Raw genomic sequence first — 15,449 nt, 5'->3', positions numbered from 1 at the left:
TGCTTGGTTCTTAATCAAAGTAAACTAAATGGGGGGGGGAAACCAATAGTTTATGTTTCTAAATACTAGATTCAGCAGCATTAAATCGCATCTCTCTTCCATGGGTACTCACTGTGCATCATGGCTGGATAGGCTGCACTTTCGCTCTCAAAATCCATGTAAGTATCAACTGCATTACTGCTAAGACCTGCTTTTTATGAGTCTTAAAACTTCCCATTAGCACTGCATGAAATTGTCACTTTTGCATGTGTTTTTAAGGACACATCTGAAATATTGCCACCCCTCCCCTACAAAGCTAGAGAGCTGATGTTAGACAGGTAAATTGCAGAACCTGGCGTTAGGGCTGGAAAATGCTAGTGCGAAATTGACAAAAACAAAAATGTCTAAAAACATGTTTTCACTTTGTCATTACGGGGTTTTCTGTGTAGATGGATTAGAAAATGAATCCATTTTAAATTCAGGCTTTTACAACAAAACGTGGAATAAGTCAAGGGGTATGAATACAAAAATACAGGTATTGAAAACTCTAACTGCAATAAAGCGTGCTGGGAAACAAGATAATGATGGCTCTGCTTTTCAGTGGTTTTGAGCAAACATACATTTTGTAATTTTACTCATCAAGCTTATTCAAATTCAGCTCACCTCGAGCAGAGTTTGTTGATTCAAAGTACAATTGTAAGGCAGCCAACTGCAATAGGATTGTGAGTATGCTCAACATTTGGGCATATACCGTAGCGAACCCAAAATACATTGTTGCCTTTTAAAAATGTACTCACATATACATTAGATCAATTTATTGTCCTTCCAAAATCCACCCTACTCACAAAATAACGGTGATTAAGAAATTGGTTCAGTTGGCTTTTTTAAATCCATAGTTAAGTTGTGTGTGTGTGTGTTGTCTTTGTGATGTGGTTCCAGATGTTTATTATTGACAAAGTGGACGGAGACAGCGTTTCTCTGGGTTCTTTTGACATCTCCGGTTCCAAGTACACTCCCGAGGGAGAAGTGTGAGTATAGCCTGGAAACACACACATACATACGCACGCACGCACGCACACACACACACCTGACTTACTGTCTTCTCCATCTCTCTCTCAGTACTAAGAACGGTGCGTTAGTGAAGTGTGGCCAGTATGATGGCTTGGTGGAGCTGTCCACCATCTGTGCTCTGTGCAATGACTCCTCTATGGACTACAACGATGTAAGTGAGTGTTTGTGAGTTTGCGTGTGTGTGTGTGCATGCGTGTGTCAGCACTCAGTATCTGTATATATATATGTGTAGCTGTTATTTTATGTATCTGATATGTGTATTAGTCTAGCCCAGATCTGATAGTGTCTTTCCCCTCTCTCCTGCAGACTAAGGGAATCTATGAGAAGGTGGGCGAGGCCACTGAGACCGCTCTGTGCTGCCTGGTTGAGAAGATGAATGTGTTCAACACTGAAGTGCGCGGCCTGTCCAAGCCCGACAGAGCCAACGCCTGTTGCTCTGTGAGTCTTCCTTCCTCCCTCACTCCAGTCCACCCTCTCTCACCTCCCTCTTTTCCTTCTGGCTCCCCTCTCCAACCTCCTCCCCCATTCCATCCCTCTCATTCCTCTCTCTCCAGCTGACCCATGTCCTCTCCGTCTCTCTCCCAGGTGATCAAGCAGCTGATGAAGAAGGAGTTCACCCTGGAGTTCTCCAGAGACAGGAAGTCCATGTCAGTGTTCTGCTCCCCAGCCAAGTCCTCTAAGGCCGCTGTCGGCAACAAGATGTTCGTCAAGGTGAGAGAATACCGGCAACCGTCTCTATGGAAATGCTCGGAGTAAACGCCCCAGTGACGTTGTCATATCAGTAATCTCTATAGCAATCTTGCAGTGATTGTTAATAAAGTTCCAAAATGCTCCTTGAGCCCTGACTGTTATCTCTCTCCCTCTATCTCTAGGGCGCTCCCGAGGGTGTTATTGAGAGGTGTGCATATGTGCGCGTTGGCACCACCCGTGTGCCCTTGTCCGAGCCTGTCAAGAACAAGATCATGGCTGTGATCAAGGAGTGGGGTACCGGCCGTGACACCCTGCGTTGTCTGGCACTGGCCACCCGCGACACACCCCTCCGCATGGAAGAGATGAACCTCGAAGACGCCACCAAGTTTGGCGACTACGAGGTGAGAAAGGAGAGGAGAAAAGGGGGGGAGCGCTTCAGGGAGAGAGGGGGGGGGAGAGGAATTAAAGTACTTACTGTATTAATTACTAGGTAAATAAAAGGGTTCCTGAGTTGCTCAGCGGTCTAAGGCAATGGATCGCAGTGCTGAGGCGTGACTGGGAACCCCATAGGGTAGGGGGGGGGGGGGGGGGGGGGGGGCTCATCGCGCTCTAGCAACTCCTTGTGGTGTTGAACGGGTGTTTCCTCCGACACATTGGTGCAGCTGACTTCCGGGTTAAGTGTGCAGAGTGTTAAGAAGTTTCAGAGGATGCATGTCTCAACCTTCACCTCTCCTGAGCCCATTGAGGAGTTGCAGCGATAAGACAAGGTCGTAACTAACAATTGAGGGGAAAATGTATAATAACAAAACAAACAAAAAAATTATTATAATAATTACTAGGTAAATACAAACAATTCTACTGGAATTGTTATCTAAATTCATTGCATTCAAGCTTTATTTGCACAACAACTCATTTAATTTCTAAAGCACTTGCCCTACGTCTCCTCTCTCTCTCTCTGTCTGTGGTCCTCAGACTGACCTTACCTTCGTGGGCTGCGTGGGCATGCTGGACCCCCCTCGTAAGGAGGTCATTGGAGCTATTGAGCTGTGTAGGGCTGCTGGCATCCGTGTCATCATGATCACTGGTCAGTATACTGGACAGTAAAAATCTGCTGCTTTTCCTAAAGTTCCCTGGTTTCCTAGAAAACCCGGCTGGAAGTTCCCGGAATAAAGACAGAATAAACAGGAAATCCGGAATCCTCCAACCAGGATTTCTGGAAAACCTGGGATTTTGGGAAAGTTACCCAATTTTTTAAACCCTAACTCCCTTTTACTCTCTGTCTCCATGTCTTTATCATTCCCACTGTTTCCATCCATCTACCTCTTCTCTGTTGGTTGTCTTTCCTCCATTATTGTTCATTCTGAAATCAATTGAGAAACAATATCTTACAACTCATTATCCTCCCTCCCTCCCAGGTGACAACAAGGGAACAGCCGTGGCTATCTGCCGTCGTATTGGCATCTTCACCGAGGATGAGGACACTACTGGCCGAGCCTTCACTGGCCGTGAGTTTGACGACCTGCCCCTCCACGAGCAAAAAAAAGCAGTCCGCAAGGCCTGTTGCTATGCCCGCGTTGAGCCCTCTCACAAGTCCAAGATCGTTGAGTTCCTGCAAGGCTTCGATGAGATCACCGCCATGGTGAGGGGAGGAAACAGGAACAGAGGAGACATCTATTGAAAACTCAAAAGCTTTATTGTACAACCATCCAAATGACAAAAAACTGAATATTTGCAGTAATACGATTCATATCATCCAGAACACAACACGAACAGTCATCTTCCTTCTCTACCTTCTCTTTTCTTCCTTCTGTCTCTCTTCCTCCCCCTCCACCAGACCGGAGATGGGGTGAACGATGCCCCCGCCCTGAAGAAGGCCGAGATCGGCATCGCCATGGGCTCTGGCACTGCCGTTGCCAAGTCTGCCTCTGAGATGGTCCTGGCCGACGACAACTTCTCTTCCATCGTGGCAGCCGTCGAGGAGGGCAGAGCCATTTACAATAACATGAAGCAGTTCATCCGTTACCTCATCTCCTCCAACGTTGGTGAGGTCGTCTGGTGAGTGTCCGGGGTGGGGGGTGTGGGTGTGGAGCGGGGGGGGGGTGAAGTGACCACATCACAACTGAGACATAACCGTGGTTGACTGCTAATCCAGAGGGATTTATTGGAAGACAGAGATTCACTGTAGTAGCAGCATAACCACTTGACTGCCAATACATGAGTGGCCAAGACACCACTGTGAGCAAGAACATCAACATGATGGCCACACACAGTGCTAGTCACAAATGACTCTTATTTTTTCTTTCTTTCTTTCCCTCGCTCATCATCCATCCCTCCATCTCTCTCAGTATCTTCCTGACCGCTGCCCTGGGTCTGCCGGAGGCTCTGATCCCTGTCCAGCTGCTGTGGGTCAACCTGGTGACTGATGGTCTCCCTGCCACTGCCCTGGGCTTCAACCCCCCTGACCTGGACATCATGGGCAAGCTGCCCCGTTCCCCCAAGGAGCCCCTCATCTCTGGATGGCTGTTCTTCAGATACCTTGCCATTGGAGGTACGATACCATACCATACCAACACTTTTATTGTCCATTTTCATGGAAATGTATTCTGTGAAGTCAGGAACACGTCAAAAACACCAAATACAAAACAAAACGATACAATTACAAATGCACTGGCCATTCTGCTATCCTCCTACTCTCCTTTTCTTTCAACAACCATTGGGGTCACTAGAATATCATTGTGAATGCATGACCAATACACTGCCTCATTCTAAGTAGTTTGCTAGTGTGGGTGTTGTTTCTCAGTAGTATGCTAAGGTGGATATTGTGTCTAAAGCCCATCCTTTGTTCACATTCTAATTGTGCCCACATTTCTAGACAGGTGTAGACAATTAAAAGACTCATTGTGATCTAATTGTAAATCAGATCTTCCAAGTGTAAACAAACAAGATCAGGTCAAAATATTACATTTTTTTGTCATTTAGCAGACAATCTTATCCAGAGCAACTTACAGTAAAGCACATACCTTTTTCATAATTATGCCCTGTGGGGATCAAACCCACAACCTTGGCATTGCAAGCTCCATGCAAAGCCAACTGAGCCACATGGGACCTGTTAGCAGGAGGTATAAACAGGGGTTATGTAGAATGCTAGCGTGGATATTGGAACAGAGCCATGTTCCAGGTTCAACATATGCTCACTATCATGTACCTCATGAAGCTATGTCCGACACTCCAACCCTGAACTATCCCTGGCTCAGTCGTAAATCTAACTGCAACCCAATGTCAAACACTTAGAGCCTCAACCCTCACCGACTGCTGCTTTGCCCAACAATGGGCGTACAGCAGTGGCGGTCGGTGTCGTTTAACATAAGGGAGGACGATTATTTTTTAATGAGCATGGCCTTATTTTTATTACAGCACATTGGATGACTGTCATTCATATTCCATTCACCCAGTTCAATGTAACATTGCTAGGTTTAGGCTACTACATGATACTAAATTTTCTCTTTACCCATCATTAGGTTGCTACAACCTAACCTATGAATGAACGTTTACAACGTATGTGCACAGGTTGAGAGAAAAATTTGAGTAATCAAGGTGACAGACAGTCGCACATTCAACACCGCCTTTCACACTCTTGCCGACATCTAGCTGATCTAGGGTGTATCATTGGTCCAACAGTTACAGCTAAAGTTAGCTAGCTAACAGTACACTTTAACTTGACATTAGGTTTATGCAGTTTTACGACGCAATATATAAAATAAGCCGCGTTTCACACGAGTACCTAGACATACTGACCAGCTCAAGTAGACAGAAGCGTGCCATATGGCAGACCAATCGAAACTCATCTCTCGGCATGTCCAGCCCACTCATTATCTCAGCCAATCATGGCTAACGGGAAGGTTGCTCCCTTTTTCTGTGACTAAACCAACTAGGCTCGTAATTTAACAATTTGATTCATATTTACAGATGGCATACAAGTTTGATATTAAGGCACATGAAAGTTCACATGTTCGTGAAGGTATTTCTGCCAAAAAAAAACGCATATTGATAAAACAAATATTTTTTTACGTTCAAACAGCTCTCCTGTGAAGTCGTGACTTGCGACATATGCCTAGTGTCTTGAATCAGGTCACATATAGCTAGCTTTCTATATATAATACATTTATTTGTTCAAAACTGTTCAACTATTGTCATTCTCTCTCTGAGTCAACTACTCACCACACTTTATGCACTGCAGTGCTAGCTAGCTGTATCTTATGCTTTCAATACTACATTCATTCTCTGATGCTTTGATTGGGTGGACAACATGTCAGTTCATGCTGCAAGAGCTCTGATAGGTTGGAGGACATTCTCCAGAAGTTGTTATAATTGCTGTGTAAGTAAGTCTATGGAAGGGGGTGAGAACCATGAGCCTCCTAGGTTTTGAATTGATGTCAATGTAGCCAGAGGAGGACGGAAAGTAGCTGTCCTCCGGCTATACCATGGTGCTACCCTGCTGTTGAAGCTATTGTAGACCTTCATTGCAAAGCAATGTGTTTAATCAATTATTTGGTGATGTGAATGTATTTAGTATAGTTTTATTGAAAGAGGATAACTTTAATGTTTCACTTTTATTTTTTTCTGAAATTCAACATAGGCTAAACTAGCTAGCTGTATTCACTAGCTTAGTAAGTGGGGGGGGGGGGGGGGGGGATACAACAAAATATAGCTAGCTCTCTCTCTCTCTCTCTCTTGCTTCTCCATAATTTTTGAAGAAATGTATTTGTTCAAAACTGTTCAACTATTCTTTCTCTCTTTCCGAGTCTACTCACCACATTCTATGCACTGCATAAGCTAACTGTAGCTTATGCTTTCAGTACTTGATTCATTCTCTGGTCCTTTTATTGGGTGGACAACATGTCATGCCATCTACCACACCACATTTAAATGGAGCAGTGCTTTATTGGCATGGTGGTGGGACACAAACTGCAGCCAAAGCAATAATCAAATTAATGTTACACCGTTTCTGTACATCCTAGTGATAAAGGAACACGGTAGATAAAAAATACACATTTCATTAAAAGTAATGAAATTCTACACAAGCAAACAACAACAAAGTATGCAATCATCTCATCTCGATACTTCAACAGGAAAAGGTCATCAAATCTATTGGACAAATTACAATTTAGATCAATGTTACCTGACTTCCTGTGGTGTGTGTTCCAGGCTACGTTGGTGTTGCAACTGTTGCTGCTGCCGCCTGGTGGTTCCTCTACAGTGAGGACGGCCCTGGTGTGTCTTTCTACCAGTTGGTGAGTGGTAGCATTAGATACGGAAGAGGAAGCAAGACCTCCCACTCCCTAATTTTTATTTCAATGGAAGTCAATGAACTAAGCAGACTGCTATCACATTGGTGTCTATGGGAGGAGCACCCCCTTAAGCAAGTCCTGACCAAATCTGACCAAGTCCTAAAGCAATGGGACTCCCTAAATCTGTCTCAGATTATTACCAATCCCACAAGGTATGACTCCAAACACTCAGAAAAGACTACTGTCCTCGATGTTATCCTCACAAATAATCCTGATTAGGTACAGTATCGGCCTTGTGTTTTCTGTAATGACCTTAGTGATGATCATTGTTTTACAGCCTGTGTTCATAATTGCTTCTCAGTGCAACGACCTATCCTGATTTGTCATAGAAGCTTGCTAAAAAAATTTAATGAGCAAGCCTTCCTTCATGAACTGGCCTCTCCCTCTGTCGAAGACATTTAGACATTGTTTTTTGATCTTTTCAGTGGTATTGTTAACAAACACGCCCGCATAAAGAAAATGAGAATTAAAAACAGGTTCAGCCCCTGATTCGACCGTGATCTTGCAGAGTTACTCCACCTCAGAATTGCATTTGGTGAAAGGCTCGGCACACGCATACTCAGGCTGACTGGCTATCGTTCAGGCAAATGAGAAATAAGGGCACTCAGGCTACCCGTAAGGTCAAAGTTAGTTACTTTAAGGAGCAGTTCTCTCTCTGTGGGTCTAACCCCAATAAGTTCTGGAAAACAGTTAAAGACCTGGAGAATAAACCCTCCTCCTCACAGCTGCTCATGTCCCTTAATGTTGATGATGCGGAAGTTACTGACAAGAGGCACATGGCTGAGCTCTTTAATTAATCACCACTTCATTAAGTCAGGATTCCTATTTGACTCAGCCATGCCTCTTTGCCCATCCAACATTTCCTCATATCCCACTCCTTCTAATGCACCTATCCCAGATGCTTCTCCCTATTTTTCCCCTGCCCTGCTACAAAGTTTCTTCATGCAGGCAGTCACTGAGTCTGAGGTGCTAAAAGAGCTCCTTAAACTTGACCCCCGAAAAACATCTGGGTCAGATGTTTCAGACCCTTTCTGCTGTCCCTACCATCGCCAAGCCTGTCTCTCCTTTCTGAGGAGGTTCCTAATTGCTTGGAAGGCAGCCACGGTTCGTCCTTTATGTAAAGGGGTAGATCAAGCTGATCCTAACTGTTATAGGCCTCTTTCTATTTGCCCTGTTTATCAAAAGTGTTGGAAAAACTTGTCAATAAACAACCGACTGGCTTTCTTGATGTCGATAGTATTCTCTCGGGTATGCAATCTGGTTTCCGCTCAGGTTATGGAAGTGTCACTGCAACCTTAAAGGCTCTCAATGATGTCACAATTTCCCTTGAGTCTTATCAATACTGTGCTTCTATTTCTATTGACTTGGCCAAAGCTTTTGATACGGTAGACCATTCCATCTTTGTGGGCCGGCTAAGGAGTATTGGTGTCTCTGAGGGCTCTTTGGCCTGGTTTGCTAACTACCTCTTTCAAAGAGTCCAGTGTATAAAGTCAGAAAATCTGCTGTCTCAGCCACTGCCTGTCACCAAGGGAGTACCCAGAGGCTCAATCCTAGGCCTCACGCTCTTCTCAATTTACATCAACAACATAGCTCAGGCAGTAGAAAGCTCTCTCATCCATTTATATGCAGATGATACATTCTTGTACTCAGCTGGCCCCTCACTGGATGTTGTGTTAAATGCTCTTCAACAAAGCTTTCTTAGTGTCCAACAAGCTTTCTCTACCCTTGACCTTTGGTTTGGAGGTGTTCAGAACAAGGTTATGTGGTTTGATAAGAAGGTGTTATTACAACCTCTGAGGATTTAGAGCTTGAGGTAGTCACCTCATACAAGTACTTGGGAGTATGGCTAGACGGTGTACTGTCCTTCTCTCAGCACATATCAAAGCTGCAGGTCAAAGTTAAATCTAGACTTCGTTTCCTCTATCGTAATCGCTCCTCTTTCACCCCAGCTGCCAAACTAACCCTGATTCAGATGACCATCCTACCCATGCTAGATTACGGAGACATAATTTATAGATCGGCAGGTCATGTTGCTATTGAGCGGCTAGATGTTCTTTACCATTCGGCCATCAGATTTGCCACTAAATATTGTTGTCTTAGGCCTCACTTTATGTATTGTTGTGTTGTCTCTCTTGTGATGTTTTTTTATCCCAGGGACCCATCCCCACAGGAGGCCTTCTGCCAGCCAGGCTGTCATTGTAATTAAGAATTTGTTCTTAACTGACTTGCCTAGTCAAATAAAGTTTAAATAAAATAAAAATGAAGCAGACAATCCCAATCCCAAATCGGAACCCTAGTCTGGCTCTCTGTCGCTCTGAATTCATGTATTTTTTCCCTATACAATCCTGGGGGTAGGGGCTACCTAGGACTTACATTTCAATTCGTTATTGAGAAAAAATTTGGAGTCTGGTGTGTAGAACAGAGGTTGCGTCCCACCCTATTCCCTATATAGGGCCCTGGTTAAAAGTAGTGCACTATTGGAAATAGTCACATTTGGGATTTAACCACTCTGTAGAACAGGGATTGGTCTCCACGTTTTGTCCCAGCCCAGAACCAACACACCTGTATCACATAATAAACTATTGCTTTTTAGAATTAGAAAAACTTTGTCCATACAATGTAGAAATTTGTCTTTAGCTTCACCAGACAAAAACAGTCATGAAACGCCATCCCAGATAATGAAATAAACCGTACAAAAGTGCTACAGTGCCACTGCGGTTCCAAATTCATATATGTTGAGTCATTGTTCTAAAACCATCATCATCAAGAGATCCTCATTTAAAATACACCATTAGTCAAAGACCTTCATCATGATCATCATCATCCATTTTGGGGATATTTAATGTTATGGGTAGGGGCTACCTAGGATCTAAATGTAAACTTCTTACTGAGCAAAAAATGTAGTGAATGATTCTGTGATAATCCAGTAAATGGTTCCATCCTAATTATCTTGATTTTTCTCTTCAGTCCCACTTCATGCAGTGCCACGAGGAAAACGAGGACTTTGTCGGCGTCCACTGCGAGGTGTTTGAGGCCGCTCCCCCCATGACCATGGCCCTGTCTGTGTTAGTCACCATCGAGATGTGCAATGCCCTCAACAGGTCAGACTGCAACTTTGGTTCCTGACTGGTTCAATATAAAGGAATGTTTGAAGATCCATGTTAGAAATGCAAGATTAAATTATGCATAACATTAAGGGCCCGTATCCCAGATTAAGCCTACTCCTTGACAACAACAAAAAAGCACTTTCAATGGAGATGATCCATTTGGCATGCTTTGTAATGCAGGACAGGAGTAGGTTTAATCTGTGTCCTCAAAACTTGCGACATTGGTAGTTTGTTAGCACTGTAATTCTTGATACACTGTATATCAACTTAGAGGTAGAACAGTAAAGTTACATAAAACACTTGTTTATGTTTATAAATAGCTATAACATTGAAAGTGTAGTGTAACCCCAAAGAAATTGGAAGAGTAATTTTAGAATAAACCTGCAGAACAAACATTATCCTTCATCCCTCACCATGTAATGTCAGATCACACACTTCTGCACACCCCTGCATCAACACACACCTGCATCAACACACACATTTTAAATACTTTATTTGGATCCACAAATCAAATGTACATTTAAAAAAAGATTCAAACATCTCAGTGCACACACACAGTGTTTAGCCAGCGTGCATTACGTAACCCCTCTGTACCCCTCTGTACCCCCCCCCAGTTTGTCTGAGAACCAGTCCCTGCTGCGCATGCCCCCCTGGAGCAACCTGTGGCTGGTTGGAGCCATGTCCCTCTCCATGTCACTCCACTTTGTGATCATTTACGTCGACCCCATGCCCGTGAGTCTGCCTTACCTCGCACCACAACCCTCACCTCACATGCTTGTCCTGTCCGGCTCCAAGGACCACTCGTTTTGATCCCAGATCCATCTCTTGCTCTCTGCCTCCTTTTTGTCTTACTCTCTCTCAATCTCCTTCTGTCTGATTCTCTCTCCCCCAGCCATACATTTTTATACAGTCCCCTTGACTGTGTTCCCTGACATGAAGGGCTATTTAATTCGTATTGCGAAAATGTAGCGTTAGAGCGCGATTGAAATTTAAAAAGCAATGTTCCCGCATTAGCCAAGACTGCATTCACGTCTAACGCTTCAGCGATACAGATTGAATAGAGCCCTAAGTAAGAGTGATACTTGAGTTAGAGTATTTGACAATTGAGTAAGACCTAGATTCAATCTGGACCGTTATAGTGCGATTTACATTTAAAGGTCATTTCAGATTGAGCCGACATATGCACAGTTTACAGTGAGTGGCCTACGCAAGCGCGGAAACATTTCTTTTAAAACGGTGCATAGCCCGATCAGATTGAATCTAGCCGTAAGAGTATGTGATAACTAAGTAGTAGTGTGTGATACGTGTCTGAAATGTGCCTGTCCTCTCCGCTGCAGATGATCTTTAAATTGACCCACTTGAACGTGGAAAAATGGATGGTGGTGCTCAAGCTCTCGATCCCCGTCATCCTCATTGACGAGGTCCTCAAGTTTGTGGCCCGCAATTACCTGGAGGGTAAGGACACACAATCTGTTATCAATTAAATCTATAACATTCCTTGTAATAATATCCTGTAATATCCACAGAAATATTCCCTCTAATTATTTTGGGCACTGAGCAAATTTCAGGTCTTGCTAGTGGAAACTGGAATGTTGGGAGAAATGTGTAACTTTACAGTTTTAGACAGTAGCCAATAGGATATTGTGGCTATTTGAGCATAATGTAGACCTATCAGAGTGGCCTATCAACAAAACCAATAATGCAAATCCCATAACATTTTCACAATTCTGATTTCTATGATATAGCCTACAGTAGCCTATATGGGGTGTTCAAAGCAGTCTTTTAAAAACGTTTTTACATTATGCTCTTGTAGGAAGCAGTAACACCCCATCGCTGACCAATTGAAGAAAAGGCGTTAGGGCTAGGGTGGACTGTAAATTAGGACTGTTCCTGACCAATGTGCAATAGCGGTAGTATGTTAGAGGAATGAGGAGATGGCCAGGAATCCAATACTTGATTTTATTGCATACACAGAGCACACTGGGTTGTTTGGAGGTTATGGAATTGTGTTTTTTCTTGTCAGTCACGCACAACAAAGAAAGAACAAAAGGCAAGATGGCCACCGGATTGAATCACCAGCACAACTGAAAGCTCTTTGGCTTAGCCTAGACAACCGATAGTGGGCGTTTGAGCTGTACTATTTTTTTTTAGGATTGATGTGCCCAGCAGGTAAAACATTCATGTCACCTGTGGGCCGGCTCATACATGAAGCATCCTCCATTCATGCTACAAAAGCATCATTTTCCTTCTTAACCAGCTTTAATGGCAGGCTGTCTGATTTTTTTATTTTTATTTTTTTTAATTTTTTTTAGAAAAGAGTGTACTGTAGCAGTGATGTAAAGAAGTCGTTTTTTTTTTTGTATCTGTACTTCACTTCATATTTTTGACAACTTCATAGTTTTACTTCACTACATTCCTAAAGAAAATGATGTACTTTTTACTCCATACATTTTCCCGGACACCCAAATTGTACTCGTTACATTTTGAATGCTTAGCTGGACAGAAAAATTGTCTAATTCACACACCTATTAATATAACACATTGTCATCCCTACTGCCTCTGATCTGGCAGACTCACTAAATACATGCTTCGTTTGTAAATTATGTCTGAGGGTTGGAGCGTTTTTCTGGCTATTTGAAGAAAGAAAAAAATGGGGGAAAAAAATGGTGCCATCTGGTTTGCTTAACTTTATTCTTAAGTATATATAAAACCAAATATTTTTTTTTTACATTTACTCAAGTAAGATTTTACTGGGTGACTTTCACTTGAGTCATTTTCTATGAAGGTATCTTTACTTTTACTAAAGTATGACAAATCGAGTACTTTTTCCACCACTGTGCTGTAGTTGAAGAAAATATCTAGAGCCCACTATCGGCTGCCTAGGCTAGTTGTGGCTCGAACTACAACAAAAATCACAGACTCAATCTTAGATTTGTTTTGTTGCACTGAAAAGTGGCTGATATAATGTTGATTAAATCAGATAAACATTGATCTACACAGAGTGAACTCAGTTAAATTCTCTCTTGCATCCCTGCGCGGGCTGACATACCATCTGCATGGGAGTCCTGGAGGTGGTGCGTGTCTGTGCACGCAAACAGCTTAGAGTGAACATTGCTCCAGACTTTCATACCTGCTTCCAGGGCTTACTAAGACTTTCATCCATTCTAAATATTACCTATTTAAATTGCAAAACCTTTAATAAGTTAATGATTTCTCTTCCCACCGGGTGCCTTCATTGCCCTCTCCCCCACTTTTCCTATACCTGCCACTGCCTTCGCTACTCCCCCCGTCCATCCCGTTTTCACTTTGTTTATGATTCAATGGTTTTGTATCCAGATGGTGTCAACACTAAATTTACACTGATAATATATAATATGTATTCATAAAAATATGTATTCACTAAAGTCTGTGTCTTCCTACACGTTTCTATGTATCCCCATATTGCTTAATAAAAGTTTGTCTAATTTTATGGCTGTGTCACATTTAGGTAGTAATTGCCTTTGTAGACTCTTCCACCAGCAAGATCTAGCTTGGGGACAAATCAAATCAAACTGTCACATGCGCCAAAATACAACAAGTTTAGACCTTACCGTGAAATGCTTACTTACAAGCCCTTAACTCTTCTTGAACTGCACTGTTGGTTAAGAAAATATTGACAAAATAAAGTCAAAAAGAATAAAAACAATAACATAACGAGGCTATATACAGGGGGTATCGGTACCGAGTCAGTGTGCGGGAGTACAGGTTACTTGAGGTAATTCGTACATGTAGGTAGTGGTAGGACAAGGTTAGCCTTTGCAGTTTTAACTTGTTAATATACAATTTTTCCAACATTAACATTTAACTACAGTCAACACACAATAGTAGCCTATTATTGTATGGAAAAGTCTGATTTATTTTATGAACATAGTAATACTTTTGGTATCATTTAGCAGACGCTTTTATCCAAAACTTGGTCATGCATGCATACATTTTAAGTGGGTGGCCCCTGGGAATTGAACCCACAATCCTGGCATTGGAAGCGCCATGCAGTTAACCCACTGTTCCTAGGCCGTCATTGAAAATAAGAATTTGTTCCTAACGGACTTGCCTGGTTAAATAAAAGGTAAAAAATAAAATGCTGTACCAACTGAGCTACACAGAACCACCAATATTTGCTGTTGAGTAGATAAGTGTTGTATAACGTCAATTGAGCAGAACTAAAATGTAACTAAATGGCCAGAATAATAGACGAATGCCCAACTCCACATCAATCAATAGTACTTCATGTAGATCTAAAAGGACTGTATTTCTAATAATATGGGAATTTTAGGCTGGGTTGGAATGTTCCCCATATTGCTTATACCTATCCTCCAAATTGAGCCCTAGGGGCTAGTGCTCAATTTGGGACTTAAGTCTAGTCCTACCTTATCCGGTTGCCAATACCCTTCTCTTTCCCTTGCAGTTGCTGATGACAATCTAGTAAGCAAGAAGTGGGACTAAAAGAACACCAGGAGTATAAAGGAGAGAAAAGAATGAGAAGAGGAAGGGTGGAAGCACTTCCCAGAAAACCAGAGCGCAGACCATCACTAGAAGTGAGAGAAAAAAGTCCAACAAGATCAAAGAATGAAACAAAAGCCACCAGAAAATTAAAACAAAAAAAACAAAAAATGTAAAATTAAAAAAAAATATATTTCTTTGTGTATGTATTGAAATTAAGTTAATATATAAGAAAGTGTTATGAACAATATATTCAAATTATTCTGACTATTCTTAAAAAATAAAAACTGTATTAAAAGAGAATACAAGAGTGGCTGGTTAATTGTTATTGGTTTGATTCCCAGTATATCACATACTTACTTATGGTTGATGAGAAGCATCTTCGCCTTCACGTATGAGTCCTTTGGTGTCTGTGGAGATCAATCATGGATTTACAGCTGCAGACAGCGCATGTGAAGGCTTGGTTGGAGGGGGCAGGAATAGCCCTGTGAGCATGCCTCAGGTGGCTAGGTCTTCTATACTGGATGGATTGATCTTGCACCTCTTCAGAGTGCTTTTAATTCGTTCCTGCATCCGCTTCTTCTGGCCACCAGCAGAGCGTTGGCCTTCATGTGGCCGTTGAGCACTGTCGGCCCTCTAGGACGCAGATGACATGACCAAGCAATCTTAGTTGGTGATTGTTTAAGGTGGACTGCATGCTACCACTGCCAGCCCATTTGGGTACCTACGTGTGGTGTACTGCATCCTGCCAGGTAACACAGAGGATCTTCTTGAG

General features: G+C 42.6%; 1 protein-coding gene across 1 annotated transcript in view; it reads left to right on the top strand.

The window, feature by feature from the left end:
* Window positions 1-14,977, top strand: part of LOC110521013 (sarcoplasmic/endoplasmic reticulum calcium ATPase 1) — a 34,548-nt gene extending 19,571 nt beyond the window's left edge. The window contains exons 12-25 of the mRNA XM_036968739.1: window positions 919-1,007; window positions 1,099-1,201; window positions 1,357-1,488; window positions 1,636-1,761; window positions 1,923-2,141; window positions 2,713-2,824; window positions 3,156-3,379; window positions 3,575-3,795; window positions 4,086-4,288; window positions 6,946-7,031; window positions 10,056-10,189; window positions 10,810-10,927; window positions 11,533-11,650; window positions 14,640-14,977. Of these exons, the coding sequence (XP_036824634.1) occupies window positions 919-1,007; window positions 1,099-1,201; window positions 1,357-1,488; window positions 1,636-1,761; window positions 1,923-2,141; window positions 2,713-2,824; window positions 3,156-3,379; window positions 3,575-3,795; window positions 4,086-4,288; window positions 6,946-7,031; window positions 10,056-10,189; window positions 10,810-10,927; window positions 11,533-11,650; window positions 14,640-14,677 (1,923 nt within the window). The 3' untranslated portion in view covers window positions 14,678-14,977. The remainder of the gene's footprint in view (window positions 1-918; window positions 1,008-1,098; window positions 1,202-1,356; window positions 1,489-1,635; window positions 1,762-1,922; window positions 2,142-2,712; window positions 2,825-3,155; window positions 3,380-3,574; window positions 3,796-4,085; window positions 4,289-6,945; window positions 7,032-10,055; window positions 10,190-10,809; window positions 10,928-11,532; window positions 11,651-14,639) is intronic.
* Window positions 14,978-15,449: the final 472 nt, after the last annotated feature.

Source organism: Oncorhynchus mykiss, chromosome 30 (genome assembly GCF_013265735.2).
Source record: "Oncorhynchus mykiss isolate Arlee chromosome 30, USDA_OmykA_1.1, whole genome shotgun sequence".
Taxonomy (NCBI): domain Eukaryota; kingdom Metazoa; phylum Chordata; class Actinopteri; order Salmoniformes; family Salmonidae; genus Oncorhynchus; species Oncorhynchus mykiss.
The sequence above is the reverse complement of the archived record's forward strand: the minus strand, read 5'-3'. Positions and strand labels throughout refer to the sequence as shown.